Source organism: Haliaeetus leucocephalus, unplaced genomic scaffold, assembly GCF_000737465.1.
Source record: "Haliaeetus leucocephalus isolate CR32 unplaced genomic scaffold, Haliaeetus_leucocephalus-4.0 Scaffold251, whole genome shotgun sequence".
Taxonomy (NCBI): Eukaryota; Metazoa; Chordata; class Aves; order Accipitriformes; family Accipitridae; genus Haliaeetus; species Haliaeetus leucocephalus.
The window spans coordinates 10,097,116-10,124,398 of NW_010972687.1; the positions used below are offsets into that span (position 1 = coordinate 10,097,116).

The following is a 27,283-nucleotide window of genomic DNA, read 5'->3' on the forward strand; positions in this document are numbered from 1 at the left end:
CAAATGTGCAAATGGCATGGTTCCTTTTAGAAAAGAGTCTTCCCTCAAGTTATATAGCTGCACAACACATTAAAATCCAGCAAGCTAGCATTCAACGTAATTTTTGCATCTGTTTAAATTCTTGTTGCAGTAAGCAAGACAAAAAGGTTTAGAGGTATACACAGAAATGAACTGCCTTTTTGGTTTTATTCTACCATTCGCTGGCCCTTCAAAGACAACCCTTACAATGAACTGAATAATAATAATACTAATAATAATAATAAACCCAGTTAATAGATAAAACTGACTGAATCCAAAAACGTTGTGGAAATAGAACCAAACTGATAATGTGGGTTCCTTTGAGAATGGCAGCTATAGAGGACGTCTTCTCTCTGTGATTTTGATAATTTTTGGATAAACAGTTCTCCACAGATTCTTGGAGAAATTAAAAAGATACCCATTGCCACAGAAGAGTGAAGCAGTACAGTTGGTGTCAAACCACTAATAGACATTTATTACAAATATATGTAACAGCAATCAACATTTTATTGCCACAATTCCACCTATTTAGTTGTGCCTATTGGCCCAGCTCTTTGCCGAAACTGTGTCATCTCTGCTAAGCTACCTCTGGCAAACACTTTATTCTTTCAGTAACCCATCAAAACAAAGTTTTTTAATAACCTCTTTCTTGATTAGCTCCAGTGTCACCATTTCAGAGAAGGTGCTGCCTTAGGGAGATGGCAGAAGAGTCAAAATAGAAATGCAGCATGTTAAACTATAGTTAGTTATTTTCTTTGCAGCTGCAGTGATCTGAAGAGAAGCCAATTAGAAGGCATATGTTAGAGTATAGCTATCAAAGGATGAATAGATTTGCCATTTTCTGATGATATAAAACTCCTCTAGCCTATAATACCAATTTTTGCCTAGTGCATCACTTTAAGAGTGTAATTTAGCAAGGTGTTGTTTAGTCTTGATCTGTTTGTGGCCTGTTGCATAAGAACAGAATTTTTTTAACTTCAAGAAACCTGGAGGATGCATCTCAGTTTTAAGTGTTGCTGCAGTTTGAGATCATTAGTATAGATCTTCTTAGACACACTCAGAAAAAAACATAAGACAAATCCCAGCATCTAAGAAACGGAGAGGATTTTTCCCTCCAGTATCCTGGTGTCAGAATAATCTTTGTAATTACTATAAATTAAGCCCATCTTTAATATTATAAATAGAATTATATTTCATTAGGAAGCAAGCTTTTCTATCATTGCACTAAAAAGCATCACTCCTTAATGAATGTTTATGAAGGAAAACAAGGGTAGTTTTCACATGAGTTGAGCTCCAGCTTGCTCCCTTTGTTTACCTGTGAGCATCATCTGAAAATATACCCAGCACAGAAAGACATCTACTGAATAAACAGTTTCCTGAAGTAAACATTTCATTAACCTTTGTAAAGTGAACAGTTTCTCCCAAGAGAGAAAGCATGTTTCAGATAAAAGATAAAAGAACAGCAAAGCAGGGTACATGATCAAAAGAGCTTTCATATTAAAGACTAGGTGGCAGATATCAATAGTGAGAAAACCTAAGAGATACAGAGGTAGGTAATTACATACCAAAGACTCCACCTTTTTGCTAGCATCCAAGTCATAGCCAAACTCCACTAGGCAAACAGCCCGCTGGAATCTGCTTTTTATTTTTAGATAAAAGCAGGCTACATCTACAGTTGTGCTGTTCACATATCCATTCACTCCAAAGATAGCAATTTTCTCAAAGCAGGGGATTCTTCATGTGTAGAAGAGACCTTTAGTAGCTGACTTCAGCCACAGTGGCCCAGAATTTCTGCAGCATTTACAGGGTGCTCGGCCACCACTTGGACCAGCAAAGAATATGATCAGCTCTCTATGCTGAACCTATTCCATGCTGAAGCTGACTTCAAGATATCCCCCCTCACGACACCTGCCTCCTAAATGCCTCTGTTTAAATGATTTACAGTCACATTTTCTTCTTTTCCTTGTGACGGTTTTTTCTCTACCAGGGCCTTGTTCTTCTCCTCCTTAACTCTGAAGGGACCAAATGAAAGCATTGACTAGAGAAAGAAAAGTGAGAATTGAGTGTACACAAGTCTATTCACTAAGTGAACAAATGGGAATCAACCTGTTTCAAAAAATCTTACAGTTATAAGAATCTCAAAACCCTACATGTAATAAATGTAGATAAACATATTCAGTCATGAGCATGATTTCTCTTCCAGAATCCCTTTAGAATTAAAAGCAGGGTTTTATCCCACCTTTTTGTTCCTCACACTGATCTTTTCCAGGATACAACATATGACCTTAGAGTACAAAATATTGCAAGCAATTTTTTAAACTCATTTGCCTCAGTGTTTCATTCTCTTACATTTTTCTTCATAGAAAGAAAATAAGAAATAATAGAGTCTGACCACTGAGTTTCATACAAGTGTGAGTCTCTACCTACTTGCAGGTAAGAGACTTGGTAGCAATAAAAGAGTAGAGTGAATAATGGCAGTTGGCATATCAGGCGCATGAGGCTAGAAATGTGGTCATCTTGTGCTGTTCTTGGTGCCCATCCTCATTGTCCTGAACTTTGGAGTAGATCCCATTGTTTGTCTCCCTTGATTAGATGTTGATGAACACATGAAAAGATGCCATAGGAAACAAACATAGTGGATATCCAGGAAGGGATACAGTTTTAAGACATTTGAAGGTGAAGGAAAGATACTTGAATTAAGTGCAAAGGACATCTACACTGGAGTTTCAAAGAGCTGCTAGTATTGTCCAGGCTATCAGCAGATGAAATTATTATATAAGCTTCATTTTCAACACACTGGATGGCTGGAGGTAAGTAAAAGGCATTTAAAATCAAAGTTAAAACTAAACACATAGAACTGGAGAAACAAAAGAAATCCTATAAGCAAAGGTTATTACTTCAGAAACTATTTCTGTCCACTGTCCTTCCTATTTTCTTGCTAATCTACACTGGAGCCTTAGCGGTGAAATATTCAGAAGTGCCCAGCCCCACTGAAATCCAATTTCTTTTTCTATTTTTAAAATTAAAGGTCTTGAGTCAAACCATGATATATTATGCAATGAATCTGCAACAGGAAGAGCTGTATAACATTGCCAGCTAGTGGTCACTTGACTTCAGAGCACAATAACTCAGTTCTAGCACAGTTTTAATATTTTTGAAACGTCATAAAGCTTTTATAGTTGTAGTTTAAGAAGATGACAAATAAATCACAAACATATTTCAGTAGCTTAGCTATCAGAACGTAAAAATCTTCATGAAGGTAACATTTAGTTCATGAATATGTTAGTCCTGCATTTATGTTTAGTTTTCCAATTCAAGAGTAAATGGGTATTTTAAGATCATAACAGCACTGATTCTCACAGTGTAGGAAATGGTATACAGCTTAACTAATGTTTAATTTTACTGTCTGTGCCACCTCTGAGCTATGTATTCTGACACGTAGATAATAATATGATTTTTTTATTATGATTGTTGCCAATAAATACTATTTATCAATTAAAAGTAAACTTTCACAGAGACACAGACATCAGCAAAACAAACATGAAATGGATGCTAAAGTGGCAAGGAAAATCCGGGAGCATGCATTTATAATAAGGCATGCATTTATAATAATTACACTTACAATATTAATGATGCATCTTTCTGAATTCTCTCTGTAATCTAAGGTCTAGCTTCGAACAGGCTGTTTTGTGAAGTAAGGTATAAAGAAACATGAGCACCAAGTAATGCAAAATACATGGTAAGACAGAGTAAAGGAATGGAAAGAACAGATCCTAAGGTAAATGTCATGTCCTGCAAAAACATATATGCTTAGCTCTGTTTCTATAGATAGCTTCACTGGCTACGCTACCTTTGTAAAAATTAAGGCTGTCAGCATTTGCGTGTCAGGATGTAAAGGTCATAGAGCAGAATACACATTTTGGAAGCAGACATTTCCTACAGATTAACATAAGAAAAATGGAATTTGTAGGAAATTATATAAGATATTACAACTAATACAAAATTTTAAAGGCAAGTCTACGATGCTATAAATAGTTACCACCAAACAGTTCTATTAAGTCATTGTTGGGATTAATACTGTTTTAGTACACTAAAGGGTATATCCATGCCACCATTTGCAAGCAGTTTTAAACGTGCTCTGTTCACACTCGGTTCAACCAGGATTGGGAACTACCATTACCTTGCCACAAATCGCTGTTAATTCATCTCGCCTTGCAGCTAGATTTATTGTATGGGCTTCATTTCTGAGCTAGCTGTGGTTATGGGGCCTGGTCGGCTCAGAGTGGAAGACATCAAACTCATATTGGCAGGGAGCACCAGCAGGATCAATCTGGTTTTGCCTGTAAAGGACAGAGCAAACATATCCTAAAAAATAATCTGTTTGAGGTCCTTCCCGCCTCAGGACGTCATTCTGCAAAGATTTACATACCCATTTAATTTTATTCTGACTTCAGCAGGACTACTCAGCATGGATAAATACAGGCGTAGAAGGCATCTTTACAAATTATTCTGATAGCCAGGATAAGTACAAGGTGCGAATTGAGATACTGAGTCTGAGGCCCAAGTCCACAGTTGTCTGGAAAATTGTGCTGCCATTAAAATTCATACGAGGAGTACCCCTAGAGAAAGAGATCTGTTAACAAAGGCACAGAGCTACTGCTGAGGACAGAACATCTGTCCTAAACTCAGAATCCTTTAAAATTGTCTGCTACCTGTGATGGAAGCCCTAATTTAGGAGGTGTCTTTAGAAACAGGAGAGAAGGCAGATTTCATCTTTTACCCTGAGACAGCGATTAAAGCAGGCAAAGGAAAATTTGTTCCCTTCAGGATGCATCTGCACCAGTGACATAGTTCAGAGCAGTTTTGAAGTACTTCCCCTAATTGTTTCTACTTAACAGTTTCTTTTCTCAGAGTGGTTTTCCTGTACACTGAGCAGATTCTTTGGGCCTTGTACCAGGTCTCTCTGACACAAGAACATCCAAGTCAGCCCTTAAACCTTTTGCCTTTAGCTATCTCCAAACCACATGTGTGATGGAGACTTTTGGCCCAGGGGAACAAGCTAGATGTCATTCAGAGTAAATCCCCTGAACCACCACTGTAAACAGAAACAGAAGTCCAGGACCAGCCTCTAACTACTAATCCCCTTCTACTGTGCAAATGACCTCCTAATGTAGATATAACAAAATGTATTGTGTAAACAACAAAAAGCCAAGCTCCTGTTACATTGTTAGTCACTACTAACAGAACTTAGATCTTCAAACACACACAAACATTGCTCATTAGCAGATTATTTAATTAGACTCAGCAGTATCTGGTACTGTGAAATGCATCTGTAAGCCTCCCAAGGCACGAGCAGACTTGCTGTCAAGCAGTGAAGTTAATAATTCTAGATGGGCCATTGCCATCCCCACAAGTGCCCAGGGATGACTTAGATTTTGCTAATCATCACAGTGCACCATGGAGCTCATGTCATTCAAGATCTCAGACTCTCCTTAAATATTTGCAAAAGTATTCAGCTGCTAGGAAATGCCTATTTTTAAGTTTCGTTTTCAGGCACTTGCATCAGTGCCCCACATACATTCTCCTTCAGCCCAAGGATGCTCTGTAGCTCCAACTTCCCTCTTCGGTTAGACATGGTGGCCTCCATCTTGCTGTGATCTAGCTGTATGTCTCATGTTTTCTTTCCCCCTTTTCAGTTACAGGAAGTTTATGTTTTAGTTTGCTTGGTAAAAGATCTTGGCAACACTTTTCTAACTAACTTGGTAGTTACTAACCTGTGCAGCTACAAGCAGCTTGCGGAGGAGTGCTTTCAGGCTAATAGTCACACCATTCCAGTGCTGTCCATGACTCTACAAAGACTAGCACATTTGTCACCTCTTGGATCACACTATGCTATGCCAGCACTGGCCAATTTTTACAATGTTTTATATAATCCCCTCTACAGCCTTCACTCTCTTCAGCGCAAAAACTTTCGAGTGCCAAAGACACATTGATCTCAACTTCCAGTCTTCACTCTCTGTCCCACACAATCCAATACCTGATCAGTGACTCATTTTCCTCCTTCCAACAATAAGTGCTGTCAATACACATGCATGTACTTTCTTTTTTTATGCTTAGAGCTTTTCTTGATGTAGGCTTCACTTCTGCACAGAGCTGCATTCCTAAATTTTCTGTAATGCAGTTGCACAGTTAGCTCACCTGCTTGAGATAATGGAAAGACACTAAAACCAAACTGTTTCAGATCTGACATTGCCACTAAGGAAATTATGCTGTGACAGCTTTCCTGCTTGGTGGCACCACTTGCTTTTGCGGGCACAGAGCAAAGCACTCTCCAGCCACCACCCACTCTACTAAAATGGCGTCAATCACAGCAGGGCTTTCAACTCACTCCTCTATTTGTGGGAAGTTAGTGTAGCAAAATTTAATGCAGGATGTTACAGAAGAGGAAGGTGATTTCATTTAATAAAATGACCTCAGATATACTGTGCATGCAGTTGCATACTAACAAGCAGCAAGGCATGCAGCTAAGCAGTCTGGCCAGGATCGCTTGTGCATGAGATGGAGGACAACCAAAGCTGTCCACTCAGCTCTCACAGATCTTGATTTCTTTTTTTGTTGACTATGACACACTGACTGGGGGATGTGTTTTTAATAATCTTTCCGGGTGGACACTGCTTGGGATCTTTCACCTCTGTAACTTGCCTCACCCCTTGTAAACCTCAAGCAAAATGCCCGAGACCTGTGGTTCTTCTGTTTTCCTGTATGAGTATTTTACAGCTCCAGAACTCTCCACCTGACAGCATCAATATTTCAGGCTTTTTCTTCTTGCTATCAAGTCATATGAATGAAACTATGTACAGTGTTCTGTAGCAATTAACACATACCATACCATTGTTTGACTGTTTCTAAGGCGTTAACACACTCCTCTGTTCACACTTCAGTCATACCAGTCTTAATATTTTTGGTACAAATCTCTATACATTCTTTAGATTAATTTTCTTAGTTCGTTTCCCTTTGTTTTTCACTAACTTAGCCATCTAACCCCACAGAGGCATGGCTCCTCCTGTGTCTAACTATTTTCAATCACAAGTCCATTCAACACAACAGCTGCCTGTTGCCAAAGGTATACTGCTATTTGCTACGTTTAATTATTAAACAGGAATGTGTTCTATTTTCCATCATCTGCTTCAGCAAATACATTTCTACTGCACAGAGGGTGATTACTTTTGAAAAACTGTATTTTTTTTCAGTTTAGTGAAACCCAGACTAATCTGTACACAGACAGAGGACAACTATTCAAGCTTACTAAAACTTTTGCGAGATATGAACAACTCACGCATTGTGCGTGAGTAGGTGAGGATTTTTAGTCCATCCACAAAATGCATCAATGAAACTGATCTCAGATTTTGTAACTGGCACTTTCAAATAGATCAGCACAACAAGGACACTTCATTCCCTCAGTCTGTCCTTTACTGGGGGTTGTCTTATGTAGCATGAGAAACAAAGTTTGCATCCAGTTGGTAAAGCTCTTTGTGGTCCTTTGAGTTGAAGGGCGATGCCAGATATAATTTTTTTAGACAGCTCAAGAGCTTTTTGCTATAATGCAGGCATTGTATTTTCTAAAAGAGCTGACAAGAAGGTCTCAGACTAACATCCAAGAAGTATGTGTAATGTTTTACACAAGCATTTGAAGTTCAGTGCCTTAAGGCACTTTCTAATTCAAACAACACACTGGGTTTTGAGGGTGGATGTACTACTTCCTCAGCTAAGATTTTCTCCTATGACTAATTCTACTTAGGAATAAAATGGTACAATCTTTTTACAAAGACATCTACACCTTAAAGTACTCCTGAGACCATGATGTGAAGGCTTACACTGTGACAACAAATGTGAAGATTTCCTGGTATTTTTACTACTAGCACTAGGCTTTCTAGACAGCTGCAACTAGCAGTGTCAGGCACTTCCAGTTCCTGCTGTCAACGGGATTAATCATCTGAACCTTGGCTAGTAAAGAAAGGATGCAGTCAAGGCTTAAGTGACCAGCACATACAATGTTCTAAATAGCACTGCTGTGTGACCCTTTCCTTAGACTTGTAGATCTTTTTTATGCAGGACAAAAAGGACACAAGAAAGCATTAAATTAGCATTCCTCTGACAACAAGCATCTGAACACTCCAATTCAAGCATGGTTATCTGCTGCTGAACAGCATCATGTACCAACTACTAGAAATCTTCTCAAAAGCCGCATGGTCAGAAAAGAATGGTCATCTCAGGGGGAAAAAAATATTGGAGCATGAACAAATAAACAAAAGACATTTTTACAGCACAGGAGTTAAGGAAGTGGAATCAGCTGCAACATGGACACTTGAGACTGCAGCAGTTGGACTCTTCCAGCTGTAAAGAAAAAGGTACCTGAAGCTATAAGTTCTCCTCTGAGGGGATAAATGACTACTGGAAAAGCTTGTGGCACCCAGGGTATCAGGCGAAAATGGCTCTGTGAGATGGGGTTGAATTTTCTTCTTTGAAGGCCAAGTTTTTCAGTTTTCAGATATTTAAGTTTGGTGTGCAGGTATTCCTACTAGCTTTTGATTCATAGGATTAATTTTTAAAAATCTAGATATATTTCAGATATAACCTTGGTCAAAGTCATTGATCAATGGGATGTCAAAGATATTTCATTTCAAAGCTAGGTCTTACTACAAGTAAAGCACTTTTTAACTAAATGATTTTAACAAAACCTTCTTGCAACCAGCACTAATCTTTACTGTATCAACTTCCAGATAAAGCTTGCCACTTCATGAGATTTTTATTGGGTTGGAAAACTCATTTGTTTAAGGAAGTCAAGCTGCTTTCTTTCCTTTGCTCTGTCTTCAGTAACCCCACACTATCTCAAATGCACTTTTATTACACTTACCCTACACCTTAGGTGGGTCAGCACTTCTGGTAATTGTGTTAGAAATATAACAGCATAAGTTGAAAATCTCAGGTTGAATTTGGAGTCTTTGCAATTAAGGAAAAATAATCATCCTATTTAAAAATAAAATTTAAAAAATTTACCTCAAAAGACATACATGGAATCTTTCCTGTTCCATTTTTATAGTCTGTTTTCCAAATATAACTACATTCAACACTGAATAAGAGCAAATAAATTCAAAGATACTTGCCCTGGGCTCATTCCACAAACTTGGAGATAAGCTTTTACCTTTGTCCATCCCCTAATAAAATAAAAGACCAAGACCTCAACCAGCTGCTTGAGGCACCTGCGCAGAACTTTTTAATATTACTGCTACATGGTAGCTTGACCTTTTTTCCCCCCCAGAGACGGGAGAAATAGGGCAAATGGGTTGTTTTTACTACCTTCTGTTATTGCTTAGAGTCACGAGTTGTTTTTCCTTTTGACAGATGCTGTAATGTCAGGGCAGCACCAGCCTACTCATGGTGAGGCTCTACCCCAGGAAAGTGTTTTGCTCATAATATGCTGCCTGCCAGTCTGACCTTTATCACATTTTTCTTTTCTTTCACCTTCAGGAAGGGCAGCTGTGGTGCTGCTGGTGTATTTAATATACAGATAAATAATTTCAGAATTATTATGAAACACTAAAAATTGAACTCTTCTCCTGATCTTGCCACAAATTCTCCTTTCATGCGATCTGTATTAAAAACAAAAACATCTGGATTTATTGTGGGTTGCTTGGTTCCATAATCATTAGGAGTTTTCAGTGTTCCATATGGGTTTCCCAAGGTATTTGCCCCAACATGCCTTCATGATTGAAAATTGAAAGCTAACTCATTGGCAGGGAAAGCTTACTTCTCGAGGAAAAATGGAAACACATTGCCCAAGAACATTAAATTCTTAACCACTCAGTTAAGATCACAAATTAGCAGCTCTGCAAACAGCTTGTTCCTCTAAGGACTGCACAGAGGCCTGCAACCTCTCTCGGAGGTCAAAATGTGTGCCTGACAAGGATCTGCAGAACGCAATTGGCTTTAGGTGGCACAGTCTAGTGAATATTTATACTCCTCAATCTTCCTTTTCAGTTTTATTTCTCTCTCGGTGTTAACTATAAAAGAGACACCTTTTGTACACTTCTTTAAATATTGTATTGAAGTATTCTACTAGCACTTACAAAATACGTTTCAGTTATTATGCAGGCCTAAAGAAAACAGCAAGAAAAAAACCTGCTTTGGAGCTTTAAGTAACGTGGAAGGATGCTTAGACCTGTTGTTTCATTTTTTCTTCAGCGCTTAACACTTCAGTCTGTTACTACAACAATTTTGTCATGGTTTTTTTCCTTCACTATTTTTCACAGGGATGTTTGAATCGCTGCTTGGAGAAAAGGCATCAAGTTGTCAAAACTGGTATCTGCACACCATACAGCAGACACCTCCATATATGATTTAGTATCTGTAACAAAAGAGAACTCATCACTTGCAGAAAAGACTGCAGTATTTTGCTGCAAAGCGTAAAAATATGCTCAAAAACCCTCTGTATCAAAACTGGGAGGAGGAGAAGGGCAAGAAAAATAGTTGCCTGTAAGACAGATTTTCTGGACAAAACAATACAACCACAACAAAGTTTTGAAGAACATCAACGCTTTCCACATGTGTAGAAAAGTCGTTTGACATGGCTTATGTTGCTTGCCTGTTGTTCAGTCAAGTTTTTGTTGCATCATCACTACATAAGGTCCTTCTGAGCAGATTTTTGCCTTTATTCAGATGGAGCAGAGTTAGCAGCAGTTTCCTTTACAGCCTGTTTCTTACACATTTATATTGATACATAAGCATTAAGGGATACTAAGGCAGCAACTAAGGGACATTTCAGATGCAAACAACTTTCTGAAATCCCTATGCCTAAATTCTCATTTGGACATGCAATCAGAAGTGGCCATTGTTTCCTGCCAACAAAACGAAGGTTTATAAAAAATTCTGACTTCAAAGTTGTCAGCACATAATTAAGTTGACTGTATTACATTACCCAGCTCTATACTTCTCAGGGATTCAGCAACTGATCCAGCAATTACTTTCAAATTAAGGAAGGATTTTAACATTCTTGTTTTAAGGTGCTGATGCTAAATATGCTGTACATGAGATAGAGGCACCTTTATACCAAGACAAAATAGACAGGCTGCAAGGGCCAGGGAGTAGCAATGCTAGGCCTGGAAGTGTATCTTGAACCTTGCCCAACATCTTCCATCCTTTTATTGCAAAGTGTTCTTTTAGAGAACGGAGCAAGACTGTTCTTTTTTTGAGGCAATGAGAGAAGACAAATAGTAGCCTCTTTTCTGCAGCAGTTATTCAAGAGAAATTGTCTACAAAATTAAAAAAAATGGTTCAATATAGTTCTTTAAACACATGTGATTCAAGCCTTTACCTCTACTCTTAGGTGAATCTCCTCACCACCAAGCTCCCAAAACACAAAACAGCATGCAAATAAACAGAGGACTAGAAATGACGTTTGTTTTCCTCAATCATATGAAAAATAGGCTATTCTGCTTGTCTTCTCGACTTGGTTCCCAAACATTTTCGGATTGACTAGGAAGATTCTGAGCTTAGCCAATTAAGCTTGGAAGATCCTGTAAGTGAAGACTTTTGGACCACATCAACTGCAAAGTCTGAGCAGGAAATTTTTTTTAACAACTATTTAAATCAAATTATCTTCTCATTAAAACACATTCTGATGCTACTATAGGCAACAGATTGGTTAACACACACGTTGAAACACTAAATCACAGATCAAGGTTTTACTATAATCTCCCAGTATGTGGGAGATTATAGTAAAACAAAGTGCAGTAGCATCATATTTTTGTGATAAATGCATGTACACAGCAGTACAAAATATCTGCACAGAGGAAAAGGCAACAAGTATCCTAAGCATGGTTTTCCAGATCTTTCATCTCTCTTCCCCACTCCCCTCCCCTGCTTTTGCGGGGGCAAGACTATGTTTAATCTTTCCTGAAAAAAGAAAGATACATTGCACCAGAACAACTAGAACTTTCTCAGGATCAGGGAAGCACAGGTCAACACAAATGAAAACCAGCAACTGCCCTAAAGAAGCACACCCATTACCTCCCTGAGGAAGTGAGGCAGTGTTTTACTGTTATTTCACAGTTACACTACAATAAAACAAGCTCTGAAGCAGTGTCTCCCAACCAGGGGGTGAACACCCCGGGGCTATGCAAGGCAATCCACGGCAGTGCAGGAAGAAAATACTAGAACTTCCGTTTAGTTTTTATCTAAAAAAGTATTTATTTTTTACAAGGTACTTTACTAGTCCAGCAGTATGTATATATAATTTATAAATATATACAGTATGGCTGCATGCTCAAAACGTTTTTTTGCATCTAGCTCTAGGTTCCCCAGCACAAGAAAGACATGGACCTGTTGCAGCGGGTCCAGAGGGCCACAAAAATGGTCAGAGGGATGGAACAGCTCTCCTATGAGGAAAAACTGAGAGAGCTGGGGTTGTTCAGGCTGGAGAAGAGAAGGCTCTGGGGACACCCCTTCAATCTATAAAGAGGGCTTATAACAAAGACAGAGAGGTTTTACCAGAGCCTTGTCCTGGTTTCAGCTGGGATAGAGTTAACTGTCTTCCTAGTAGCTGGTACGGTGCTGTGTTTTGAGTTCAGTATGTGAAGAATGTTGATAACACTGATGTTTTCAGTTGTTGCTCAGTAGTGTTTAGACTATAGTCAAGGATTTTTCAGCTTCTCATGCCCAGCCAGCGAGAAAGCTGGAGGGGCACAAGAAGTTGGCACAGGACACAGCCAGGGCACCTGACCCAAACTGGCCAATGGGGTATTCCATACCATGGGATGTTCCATCTAGTATATAAACTGGGGGGAGTGGGGGCGGGGGGAATCGCCGCTTGGGGACTAACTGGGTCTCTATCGGCGGGTGGTGAGCAACTGCACTGCGCATCATTTGTACATTCCAATTCTTTTATTATTGCTGTTGTCATTTTATTAGTGTTATCATCATTATTAGTTTCTTCTTTTCTGTTCTATTAAACCGTTCTTATCTCAACCCAGGAGTTTTACTTCTTTTTCCCGATTTTCTCCCCCATCTCACTGGACGGGGGGGGAGTGAGTGAGCGGCTGTGTGGTGCTTAGCTGCTGGCTGGGGTTAAACCATGACAGGCCTGTACTGATGGGACATGAGGCAACAGTTTTAAACTGAAAAGGGTAAGATTAGACTGAACATAAAAATTTCTTCCTTTACGATGAGAGCAGTGAGGCACTGACACAGGTTGCCCAGAGAGGTGGTAGATGCCCCATCCCTTGAAGCATTCAAGGCCAGGTTGGATGGAGCTCTGAGCAACCTGATCTAGTTGAAGATGTCCCTGCCCCATGATCTTTAAAGGTCCCTCCCAACCCCAACCATTCTGTGATTCTGAGATTCTACTTTAAAAATTCAAATTTGATCCACTGCTGGAATACTATTAGCAGTAAGAAATTTGACACCTGCTACTTTTAACACTAACATACTGTATGATCTCTTAAGTTCCATATCAAGTTTAAGACATTCTATACTGGGATCATGCAAAACCTATTTGACTGCAGTCTGACCTGCAGCAAAAGTAAAATATCCAGCATAAAAGCCCAGGCTTGAATTCCAAGTAGTTCAAAGTAGAAGAAACACCTAACCCTCACCAGAAAAAGGATCTTAGTTCTGTAGTACTGTTCAGATCAGCAATGCCGCCTTTGTTGGTTTTTGTTTGTTTTTTTTTTTAAACTGACTCCCTTCCACTCTTTCCACTTCTCTACCCCAGTGGACACCACATCAGACACAAAAAGGACTTCTGAGCAAAGCATGCTTTTCACCATGCTTGACGGCACACATGCAACAACAATAGGAATTCAGGTACTGTAATCCAGCACTAGGATTAAACCACTTCTGTTCTGAAGCAGGGAAGGCACAACAGTGAACGTGGAAAAACACACACTTACACATAAGCCTAGAAAGCTTAAGGTGTAGATTTATTATGCAGTAGGAAGCTTATTAACTTAAAAACCAAACCGCATAGTACAAAAGGTTCGTTATCTCTGCTCAATGTGGAACAAGTTTCAAAATATATATTTTTAAAATTTGTTCAGTCAATACACAATCCTTTTAAAAAACTGTATATCTGTCAGTACCCTCATTACATTTATAAATACATGATTTACACAGCACCCCATCTGGAAAAATTAAAATTCCTTACAAATATCTACGTATATTGCATACATATAAAACATTCATAGGAGTACTTCATTAAAGTTGGGTTTAATGGTCCATTTACACTGCAGCAAAATACATATAAATCTGTGTATTTTTCATAAAATGTCTCTAAAAATTAGCACATTTGTAGCCGTAACTCCTTTAAAGCATCTTTTAGAAAGGAAATTTGATATGAATATATCCATGAGATTCAGCAGGTAAGACAGTGATATGACAGCTAAATATGATTAATAACTGAACACTAAGTAGCAGTTAAGGCAGGGGTGAAAAGAATTAATAGGAAAGATTATTTCATATGGCAGATAAAGTGACAAAATGCAATAAATATACATATTTCTTGATGTAAACTACTCTGGCACCCACTATTTTTCCTGCATCAGAAGTCAGGAGTGTCCATATTTCTGATGCTGCTCATTTTGTAATTAAAATTCTATTTTTATCAGCAAAACATTAATGTGACCAGTGCTTTCAGGTGCCATCTGGATTTGCTTTAACTGGTCAGAACTGACTGTTCTGGAATGTAGGTTTAAGACTTCAGTATGACCTTCATTTATGGGTAATGACTGTCATGTGTGATCATACACGCTCAGAAGTCATCTCAGTTTCATCATTGCTTTCTGGTAACTAGTGGACTTCTCATTACTAAGTAATATTTGAGAATGTGCCTTCAGGAAATTCAATTACTTTTATGGATAACCACTATTTCAGATACCAGAACTATATAGATCAGTCCCACTCACATCATGAAGACTACATGTGGCATACATGCAGACAAAAGGCATAAGAAACGCAAAACAACCTTTAACAGCGGTGGCAGAAACTGTTCTGCCTCAAACCTGATTATTTTGCATACAACTTTGGGAACTGAACATTCAAACTTTAAAAAAAAATTCTATTACGTCTGTACATTCAGGTTTCTACCCAATACCAGGATTTGACATAGCATTTGCAGTCCAATATTGGGTAGAATCACACCTAGTTGTGACCTGCCATGCTAAACAAAACCTCCCGGAAGTATGGTATCAACCTCAATACAGCATGTGACCTTCCCTTGCACACACCTGCCTTCCCTTCAGAGGCCAGGCACTCTGTACAACCCACCAAGCTTCCAGAGCTGCAATTCAGTGCATGAATTTGTTCCATAGACTCCTCAGAAGTCAGCCTTCATACACTGCTATCTTGCAGCAATGGTTCAGTGTCCTCTTCACTGCTTCGGTCGAGGTTGTTACTCAGAGCACTGCTGATGCTGTTGCTGTGTTTTCTGGTACTGCTGGCTTTGCTGTGCTCAGGAATGAATAAGGCGACTAGAAAAGCCAGAAGAACAATGCATGCTCCAACCAGGAAGGGTGGACCAGGAATGATTGCTCTCTGCAGGGAAACAAGCGTATAAAAGAATTAATGAAGTTTTAGACATTGAGTTCTGCATTAACAACTATACCACTAAGGCAGGAGATAATGGGAGACGTATTTACAGTGACTATAACATTTATGCAAACAAGTTCATGTGCGCACTGCAACATGAATTTTCTGCATCTACAATCTCTAAGAATTCCTAACCTGATCTGCACACTGATCTAAAAAACAGAAACATGCACAAAACTATCCATTGGCAACAGGATTGCCTAGCAGATGAAACAGACATTGACTGATGCTTCTTCGTAATTTTTTTTCTTTAGGCAAGATGCCTGTTAAATCAGCAAGACTCCTCTGGACATTAATAGGATAAGGTTTCAACATCCAGAAGTACAAATGCTCCATAAATCTTTAACTTAACTTCACTTTTTCCACTTGCTTCCATGGCTGACATACTTTAGAATCAAGTTAGCTGAATAAACAAACATCCCCAAAAACTAATATGTGAGTGAGGAAAGTAACAGCAGGCTATGCAGTACTGTTCTCACTGCAGAGACAGGTTGTTGGTATGTATGGTAACTTGGTACTTGGAGTTATTCTCTCGTGCTTCTACACAGTTTATTTTAAAATTTAAAATACAACTTATCCACATTTCATAACCACAATTAAAATCAAGCACCAGAAAGGCTGTAAGACTAATTTTAAATCAGCTAAGTTTGACAACAATACTCTGCGAAAGAAAGTGTCAGCAATCCAGTGATTTTTTTTTCCATCTTAAACAATTTTTCTGTATTTTTGTCAACTAAAACTGAATAAAAATCAGAAGATCAAACTTGTCAATTCATTGCACTTTTTTTCTACCAAATGAAATGCAGGAAGTTATTCTAATATGAAGTGGGAAAGTACCTGAAATTAAGCATACAGTAACAAGATATTTCCCTTGCTTCAACTTGTTACAACCAGAGGCCTAATTTTTCAGCTGATGGTCTCTAAATTTAAAGGATATAATCATATTCACAAAATTTATATTAACAATATTACTTAAATCTTCAAGTGGTGGTAAGCTCGCAGTACTTAAAGAATGTAATAAACTTCCATAAATTAATATCCTCATTTGTAGTATAACAGCTGATATATCTCAGCAGCTTTTGAAAATCCCACTATTGCAGTTTTACTGAAAGGAGTAAGAAGCTTTGAAAAGCAGTCCTTGCTTATTGCATTGCCAAACATTATTACTCTCCAAACACAGCCTGACTGCCCTGTTTGCTGTAAGAAGTCCGTGTGAATAATTATAATGATGCAAGCTCACTCTCTTCTTCAGGCTCTCCAGTTTTGAAAACAGTTATTTAAATGGGAATTAAGACAGATATGCTTAACTTTTACTATTTATGCTCTGCAGAGCAGATACACAATCTTTCTTGAATAGGTGCATCAGATCATTTCTTTGACGGAACAGAATCACAAGTGTGACCTGTAATTACATTGCAACTCTCCCACTTAGATGAAAAAAAAAAAGAAGTTATATTCAGTAAAATCCTATTCTTAAGTACTTTAGAGTAACACAAATGCATACTTAAAGGTAAGTCAAAAAAAGAAAAAATTAAGTTTGAGCTGTTAAAAAAAAAAACCACACAAGAAATGACCACTAGGATGTATTCTCCTTCATTTACTCTGCATGTTACATAACTGAAATTTGCATCCAGACTTTCCTGTCACCACTGTTTGAATATGGAGGTTTACAAAACCATCATATCTAACAATTTGTTTTAGTACTCTGTCCATCAGTGAACACAGAATATTTTATATCTGAAAGGTATAATACTAAATTATGACAATAATCAGTTTTCACTAGTTAAGTTAAACTTACATGGTTTTGTTTTTAAAACAGCTTTCTCTCAAAGTAAAATGTGTCAAAAGTTACACAAACAAATTTATTCTTCACATTAATAATTTTAACAATACCTATATAAATAACCTAGTTCTGATAGCAACTTAAAAATCAATTTCCTGTAGTTGCAGTAACACCCAGAATTACAGTAATGAAAAGAAAGGAGGAAGAACTGTTTTCATTTCACCTCAACAGTACACTGGGTTAGATCAAGGTTCAGCACAGTAACAATGGATTCTCAATTGAGTTCCTATAGACTCATAACTTTTGACAAGCAGGGATAGAATACAAGCTCAAGCATCAAAAAAATTTTATCAATGCTTGTCACAGACTAGAACACATATCAGTAAACTGCAGTTCCACAGACAGCCAATAACTTTTTAAAACAAGGTACTTGACCATTTAAACTTGTTATTAAAATGCTTCTTAGTGAACATTAATTAGCGCTGAATAAAATAAACATTTTTCAAACTACGTATATCTGCAAAGAAACTCCTAGTCATCAGTTTAAAACACTGAACAAAATCAAGAAAGGTAGCTTGCATTTGTGCCTTGCAAATCTAAGGTACTTGTACTAGTGTTGTAAACTAGGCTTGCACGCATTTTCTAATCTCCTTGTCTAATCTTGGCACATTGCCTGGTTTTTACTTCACTCATTTTACTTAGATCAATTTTTAAAGCTATATAATATTGAAATTGTGGAGTTCTTTCCCACTGTTATATTAGGCTTGAACATAAGAAATAGTAGGAAAAAAATTTTATTGTTATTTTCCTGAATTATAGTTTTACATGTTGGATGCCTGGTAACTATTAACAGGGAGAGATGTAGTAACAGACATTTAACAAAGTTTATGAGTACATACATAATTAAACATAAGAGCTGTCCCACTGAAATCAGAATAAAAAGCAATCCTAGTTATGCAAATACTTACTGATTTGCTGTACCGCTATCTAAAAGATATCTACTTATTCTCTTAAGCAGGTTTTCAGGAAAACAAGGATGTCTGAAACAATGGTTTAATTTACACTTACAGCTTAGAAAAATCACTGTTTTATAAGGAAGCTCACACATTAGGCTTCAGCGCAGAAATTTCTTCTACCACAAGCTTTAGAAAACTCCATAACAGAAGTTCTGACTTGATCATAACTTACTGGAACAGTCAGTTGCTCCACTGAAATACCTCTGGAGTACTTCAACAAAAAACATACATGGATATGCTTAAAGTAACAGAACATACTGAAAGTACTTGTAACCAAGAAAAAGCTTATGTGATTTGATGCTTTAAAAAACAGAGTTCAAGAGCGAAATTTTAACTAGTGGAAGCATGACAAAGTTCTTGAAAATCTCAAATCACGATTATAAAGGTTTTCCTGTATTTTACTACAGTTTCCTTTTTGTACAAGAAGAGTGTCTTTGCCCCTTTACTCTAAAACTCTACTCAGTTTGCTTGAGCAAATTATGAAGCACCCCACCACAGGTACCGCAGTGAGCGAGCGGTATGTTGAAGCACTGGTTACACTTAATGCCTGGTAAGATACACAGACTGGGGGATAAACAAGAAACAGTTGTTTCCACAGTAACAGCCACCAGTTGTTTACATATTCAGCTAATCTGTTGTCTTTATCAACCAGCTTAATTACAAGCTAATGAATCATTATCTGTCTGAAAAGTCCATTCTTAGTATTTTGACAAAGCAATGGAATTGTAGCTTAAGAGGTCACAGCAATCAAGCTAAAAAGAAAAAAGGGTCCATAAAATTCTCCAGACTCTAGTAAGCATAAATTTGATATTTTGGAAGCCAAATAGGAAAGAACAAAGCAGACAAAAATGCAGACATGAAACAAAGCTGGAAGGGATAAAAGAAAAGACTGAAGGGAGTTCCAAAGAAATCTTGTATAGGATTGACTTCTCTCCCCGCCCCCCCCCAAGGTGATGAACAGCATTGTTACTGCCATTGGGGGGGTGTGAAACAAAAGTTCTCAACTATATACTGAATTACTGTATACATGAGTAATTAATCTATTGCTATGAGGTTCAAAGATAAATTTTGTCACAATTTACTGAGTTACCAAAAGTGACCTTCTTACAATCAAAATTTCATGTTTCACTGTAATTTGGGATTACAGCTGTGTTTTGAGTAGATTTATATCAAAAGAAGTTAACTGCTTCCGTTAGAATACTGAAACCAAAGCTGCTACTCCCCTAAATCTAATTATTTACTATCAAATTTAAATTATGAGCCATCTTAACAGTTCAAAGCAGCTGACAAGTGAGAATTAAGTGGTTCAAGAATTAGATATCAAGATTTTAAATCAACCAAAAATGACAGATTTTTACCCTTATGAGTTCTACACTGCAAACTTCACACCAAATTTTAAACTTACCTCATCACTGGGATCTTGCATTGCTTTTTTTCCAGAAGTCTGATCAGGTGGCAATTCATTGAGCTCCACATGAAAGAGAAAGAAAATAAAGCCATACAGTGCTGGTCCCAGGCCGTTGCACAGACCTCTTATTCCAGTTATTATTCCTTGAACAACACCTAATGAATGGGGGAAAAAGAAAAAAAAAGAGTAGGATTTTCTTTTTTAATCAAGAATGAAACATGCACAGCCAACAGCTTTGAGTGTATTCTAATGGCTGTTCCAAAATAGCACATCTCAATTATTTCTACATACTAAGATCTTAAGAAACACACTGAAGACAACTTTGCTAGATTAAAATAATCCTCTGTGTGACCATAGTTCTGTCACTGTACTTGCATGCTGCCAGAAGCAATATGAGTTTTGAATATGACCAAATTTATGTGCAAGTCTAATTTTCTCTATTAGAGTCCTTCCACCCTCACCCAAAGTCTACAATGAAGAAAGCACAAGTTAAGTGTGGTACCTGCTCAATTTATTTTCAAGTGAAATTTAGAGTAATATATCTATGTGTTAAGGGTTGTTATTGGCAAAATATGCACAAACTGTAACAGGTTTCTTCCCCTCACCAGTCTAAAAGCAGGATTTATTTAAGTACCAAGTAACTTATTCGGGGCAGTAAACTCAGCAGTACTGCAGTAAATTCACAATACTAGACTGGTTACAGTTTTACATTAGATTATTTTAAAAGTTTGATTAATCACAGTTCTATGGGTGTATTTCTGTTTCAACATCATTAAGTGATTGTGACAACAGTGTAAAAAGTTTTTTTACAATCTTGCAGATTACGATTCTACACAATGCTATTTTTACAATATTAGTTGTCTGCATATCCCCTTCCTTCTTAAGGCAGTAACTTGTAAAATGGAAGGAAAGAAAACACGCCAAAAAGAAAGTTGTCCAATTTTTTTCTTCATAGGTTGACATGTAAGCTTAAAATTTTTGTGCCACTAGGTGGCAAAACTTCACTCTAGAAACTATTTTATGCCTAAGCTATTAATAGTAGTTTCCGCTATATAAACTGAAAGATCAGTGACTTCTGTCAACTTAACTTTAAACTACTCATTTCATGACTTAAGTAGAAAACAAGTATTTTAAAACTCTTTTAAATGTCTCTATTTGAAACAAAAACGGGGGAGAGGGGAATAAAAAAAGCCATGTAAAATACTGTCTTTTGCACCTTTCAAACTCAATACAAATCTTCCTCCTAGAACTGCACCTTCTTTGTAGCACCCATATTAACTGCACTTATCTAACTTCAAGTTGTACAGTGTTAAAGCAAGACTGATACTTACAATTTATACATGCAGGATTTTTTTAAAGAGAACACTAAATTCAGTTATTATACACCAGTGTTATAATTTGTGATATCCCCTTCCCTCATTTCATTTTAAATGAAGAGTTATTTCTGCTTGTTCATTCCCCTTCACATCAGAAAAAATAATTTTTTCTACCTTCTCAGATCAACTCTTTACTCAAGTTTCCTTTTCTATTCCTTGAAAATCTGAAGTATTATAGCAAATAGGGCCAACTTTTCCACACAGGACAGAGCTTCTTGTATAGGTTTATTTCAATGTGGTAAGATGTGGGTTTAGTGTCCATTAAAAAGATGGTATTGTTATATATAATCCTCACTATCTACTTAGAGAATATTACTTTTAATAAAAAAGAGGAAGGAAAAAATATGAAAGTTACCACATGTCGTTTTGTTGCTTTTGTAGTACTTTTACAGGAAGCTGGAACAGAATTAGCTGGTCAGACAGAAACTATGTATTTTTGCAATGCAAATTTGATAAATTTGTGTACCTCCTTCCTCTCTACGTAGATTGGCAGACTTCCACGGCTACCACCAAAGAAACTTATTACTCAATGTATTCAAGAAGTACACCTAGACAAGTATTCTGCTTTCTAGACAGAAGAATCATCCAAGAAAGCAGTCTGATACTGAAACTGAAATTCATTCAATACTCACCTTGTTGATCTGACTCTGCATTTCGTGAAACCAGAGCACTGATGGCTGGGAATGTAACACTTGACATTGCCGCTACTGCTCCTGCTGCCCACATCATCCTGGGTTAAATACATAGTTTGAATTAAAAATGAGACTGCCCATATAATTACTCCCCATGCCCCAGAAAGGGCCACAAGGGTACCCTCGTTTAAGTCTTAATGCCCTTTCAAAAGTACTCTTAAAATTAAAATACATAAAGACTGGAAATTATCTGGTCAGGGCCTTCTTCCTGCTCCCCTCCCACAAATTACCCTGAGCTTGTTGGAACAGAAGCACATTTGATTCTACACAAGCTATTACAGTAGAGGAAAAGAGGGGAGTTAAGTGGTGCACAGGCTTTCCCTCTCCAAAGGCTGTACAAAGGAACAATTTCACAGGGTGTCCCAGTGAGGCAGTTCTCTAACTTGTATAACTCACTAGGAAGTACTCTGATAAAGAACAAGCATTCATCACTGTTAGTAGGACAAACTTTGTGGGACAAAAAAAAAAAAAAAAAAAAGCTGTTATTTCTAGTTCACTTTACTTACAGGCAGTTTTTGCAACAAAAGAAGCTCTAGTTTCCAAGACCAAATATAGTTAGAGAATGACATCAGAAAAAAATAAAAGAAAAAAAGTAGAGGTCGAGTAACTGCTTGATAGAATGGATCTAGTGGAATTACTGGAGAGAACATACTACTTACTAGCTTGTGAGTTTAAGAAAAAGTTTTAACCACATTTGTAGACGTAAAACTCAGTGGACCAAAATGGTGCAAAGACTCCTTTTTCAAAGGGGCTGTTAGTCTGCAATGTACACTATATACTTGGAAAATTCTATCATTTCTACATGTGCAACATACAGACCAAACTTTGGTAGTGTAATGCAAATGAGAATGCTTAATTCACAGAACTTTTAAAGACTCATGACGACAGAACTAAATTTCTTGGAAAAACATTTTCAATTCTTTAACAGGTATGTACCTACAAAAATGTGTGCTTACCAAGACTGAGATCCAAAACCATACCAAGCCAACTGAAGGATTTGAAAGCCAAGGCCAAGGAGAACTGTATTTTTGTTCCCTATAGACCTCATCAAGATACTGAGAAACACAGTCTGCAAGAGAAATTAGTTCATCCAAAAGTTATTTTAAAAAGCCAGATTGATAAGTAATTTCTCCTTCTACAAAAAGTAATTCAGAACACCTTTCAACTGCTGAGGAAATTCACACTATCCATGCTCTTACTTTCCCTGTATTAAGTCCAAAAAGCAGACTACATATCAACATTTGATGTACAGACATTCTTAACTATTAAAGGGTTTCTGCTTCAGGACACCAAGAAGCATAGGTATTGCCTTCCGTACAGACATTTTACCTTAATGTCTGTTTCTACTGTAAATAGGCTTTTGTTTCCATCTCTACAATTCTGTTTCATTACAGACTAGAGAGTTCCACAATAAATGCTGGTCCCAAGTTAAGATAGTACAGGCTGGATATGGGTTGAATTTACCAGTATCTACAAATTCTAGGGAAAAAAAAAAAGACTGTTAGCTCAGAAAAAAGAAATCTCTTTAGGTCAGGTGAATTACTATCTAAATTTACAATTAAAACCAACACGTAAATCCTGCTGCTTTTCCAACTTCACCAGACGCATTGAAATTTGGCCAAGGCCAACTCCTAGGCATCTTTAATTTTCTGCTGACTCTTTACACCACTGATGATGGTTTTATTTGCACATGGAAACTAATCCTAAAGGAAGACCACTGTTTTTCATCTGTTAGAAGTGTTACTGCTGAGGGGGAAGGAGGCCCCAGTTCAGATACAACAGCAATATACTCATGGCAAGAAGCAGACTGTTCCTAGTAAGGCAAAGTCCATATGGACAACTGCACTCAGTTAACAGAGCACACATTTTTCTTTAACATGAGAAACTCAGCAATGCATCACTAAAAAAAACAGAGAAAAGGAACCAGAAGGACAGCGGAGCACACCTCCACTCTCACGTACATCCTACCCTAGTTTTCTTGTTTCTCATTCGTAGACAAAGCTAGTTTGAAAGCTAAATAGCAAAAATACAGTAATTCTATCCACATGTGATCAGTTCTTTCTGGAGATATCCAACATGCCAACATAAATCAGTATTTATGAAGCAAAGCTTACTTCAATAAGTTGCACTCTTCAAAGAGTTCAAAAATCAATGCAGAGTTTCCTCATTTTAACACTGGAAATTATGAACCAGAAGGGCAGCCATTTTAGACATTTTTAGCAAAAATACTGGTCTGAATCAAGTTATGATTGGCAAATGTGAGTACACGTAACAGCATCAGAACAAACCACAGAGGAAGGATTAAAATAATGACTTGAATTGATAATGAAGGACACAACTGTCTCCAGTAAGACTGGCAAACACTGAGGAATGTGTTGTTCAGATCAAAACAGTAAGACCTCCACTCTGCTAAGGATGACAAAAACATTACAGCACACTGCATGTGCCATTCCTCTTCCTGTTATCACAACAGGAAGACAAACTGTACTCATAAAGAAATCAAAGATCACATCATAAAAACTGTTTGATTTCTAAAAAGTATAAAGGACCTGTCCAAAAACTAGCTCATTGTTGCCACCTAAGAGGTATGAAAGCAATATACCAAGGCCTCACAGTTCCTCAGCCTCCATGCTGAGCCCAAGTAACCCTGGACAGACCGTGTCAATACCTGCATTGTTTGTATGCAAGTTTGATAGCATGAGCCAGTTGAATACGTGTAAGTAGCATGACTTTTGCTTAAAATAATGTTTTCCTTTCAGAAGGCCTTGCATTAAGTAACCAATTTCCTACATCATTTTAATAATTTAAAGCCAGAGTTCCAGTAAATTTACTGATACAAGCTTAGCAAATTTTAGTTTCATTTTCTGATGCCCAGGTCCAGTACTTCTGAGGAAAGCAAATTTAAAGCAATACACCTACACAGACTATATATGAATATAACCTTTAGTGAATGCAAGATACACTGGCATTTTAGAGCATGTACGAAGTTTATAGACAAGCTTAATAGTCAGAAGAGTGTGCCTCAGCATTCAGTTTGTACTGTTTAATAAAACACTGGAAAGAATAAAGCTTACCTGAGCTATTATAGACAGAATGCCTACCACAGCTATAAATGCCGCAATGCTAGCGGATCCAAAACCTATAATCTGAAGAAAAGCAGAAAATGCATAAAACAAATGCCAAACAGAATCCAGGACAATCACTTGCAAAGAGTTATCTTCTTCAAGGAGAAAACACTGATCCCTGCTTATAATCTAAATCCATACAGGAAGTGTCTACTTTCAAGAATAATCCTTAACTCAACTGCTTGCCAAGTAATTCACACAAGAAAAAAACCCAACTGCCTTGAAAAAAGGAGACAGAGGAAGTCATGTATTTGGAAGCTGAATTTCTCTATACCCTCCCACAGACACAATATCTCTTCAACAGGCGAGATCCCACCTCGAGACACAGAAACTGCTGCACTGAATGGAAACAAAGGTCTGCTTAACTTTATGAACACATGCTTCAACTATGGCAGGGTTTATGCATCAGGAGTCAAGTGTTATTCAGTTCCTGGCTTCGCAGAGTACCCTGCCTTTATTTTTTTAAGGCTGTATTTTGCCAGAAAGCAGTTTTCTGAGCAAAGTCTTCAACAAGAAACAGGTCTTAGGGAATACTTAAACATCCTTAGTAAGATATGAAGACACCAACATTTACCTGTCGCAAGTACAGGAAAAAGCTAGAATACTGGCCAGCCTCAGGCAGATAGGAGAGAAACACTGTAATGCAGATCAGGAGAACCGTAGAATCTTTTCTAACCTTCTTCAGAGACTGTAAAACAAAGAAATAAAACAAGTATTGGAACATTTATAAAAAGTCTAATGAAAGCATAAACAACGCAGAAGGTGGATTCACTTTTTTAAAATCCATTTTTAAAAGTCACACAGGGAAACAGATTGAACATTAAGTTAGAAACAACCCCCTGTTACACAAAGTTTGTGATATCTGATTCTTCTGCAAAGTTGCCATTTGATTTTCGAAGCTACTGTTCAGTGCCAAATTACAAGTATTCACTGAAAACAGCACCATGTCATACTTAGGGAAATGCACAATAGCTTCTAATAGATCGCCATAATAATCTGTTCTGAAAGATGCTAGCAAGTAATATAGCTTCATTACAACTGTTTCTCTTCCCAAATTATAAGAGTATTTTTCCTTGTACATTTCTTATACTTTTTCACCCATAATAGGAATCACTGTAACGAATAAATTGTGGAAAACAAATTCTTTAACTGCAGTCTTTCAGGCATGTCATTTATCTCTCAACATTCACAACCAGTTCCCAGCAGGAAGTATCTTGTGAAGAACAATCACTCTTTCCTCTCCTAAGTTATCAAGGTATAACACAATCACAAATTAGCTAAGTAAGAGTGAATAAGTAAACAAGTTACTAGGAAGACTGTATGGCATATTTTAACCCTTCCTATATATGCCTGTAGAAAAATCAGGCTTTATAGATCCATTCTGTATTAAAAAGAAATCACATATAACCACAAGTGGAATTCAGCAGTGGGGAGAGATATTGCCAAACAAAAGTACAAAGCATAAAACAAATATGGAAAAGTCTTAACAATATCAGGTTTTAGGGTCTGTAGCAGTGTAAGAATTCAGCATTTCTCTTCCAATTAAAGTTAGAAAGTAAGTTAGAAAAGTAAAGCATTTTCCCTTTCGATTTCACACCAAACATTGTCTCCAATTCAAGAATCACTCAATCAACAAAGTTTGGTTTGGTTTTTAAATGTAGCTATATCTTTTTGTGCAAGAGCAGAGAACAGAGATTATGTATACTGAATAGTCAAGCTACCAATAAGAGTAAAGATTTCTCAAGCTTACAAAATGCAATTAATTATTATTATTTATTAATTACTTATTGAAGTGCATCTTACTGCAAAAGGGTCTGCTTGTTCCCACGATATAGAAGCTCCCCATGAAGCAGGTCTCATTTTTTCTGGCAGAGATTCTGGTACAGCTAGCAGGATGAAGCAGATGTCCACAACGGCCACCAATGTAGCCACTAGTACGACAAGGTTATCTCCGTAGCTGGCAGACAGGTATGCTCCAATGGCAGGGCTAGTTACCAAGCTTGCTGCAAAGGTGGCAGATACCTATGCACAATAACAGTTTACAAGCTTGTCAAAGTGGTTATTCTGCCATTGCAGAAAAATGAAGTAACTTGCTCAACACCACCACCCCTCCCCAGAAGTGTGGCTTTAAAAAAACCACCACTCAAAATTTAAGTTTAAAAAAAAAAATAGTATCACTTATGACAGTAAATATGGTTCTAAATAAATTTTCTCCAACCTCTTCCA

The 27,283-nt window shown here is 37.4% G+C and overlaps 1 protein-coding gene across 3 annotated transcripts in view; it reads right to left on the bottom strand.

Annotated features, from left to right (window-relative positions):
* Positions 1–14,048: 14,048 nt before the first annotated feature.
* HIATL1 (hippocampus abundant transcript-like 1) overlaps positions 14,049–27,283 on the bottom strand; it is a 32,091-nt gene continuing 18,856 nt past the window's right edge. For all 3 annotated transcript variants that reach the window (XM_010568690.1, XM_010568689.1, XM_010568688.1), the window contains 7 exons: positions 26,861–27,079; positions 25,632–25,745; positions 25,007–25,078; positions 22,889–23,001; positions 21,873–21,970; positions 19,862–20,019; positions 14,049–15,603 (listed from right to left, as the gene is read on the bottom strand). In XM_010568690.1, the coding sequence (XP_010566992.1) occupies positions 15,400–15,603; positions 19,862–20,019; positions 21,873–21,970; positions 22,889–23,001; positions 25,007–25,078; positions 25,632–25,745; positions 26,861–27,079 (978 nt within the window). In that variant the 3' untranslated portion in view covers positions 14,049–15,399. The remainder of the gene's footprint in view (positions 15,604–19,861; positions 20,020–21,872; positions 21,971–22,888; positions 23,002–25,006; positions 25,079–25,631; positions 25,746–26,860; positions 27,080–27,283) is intronic.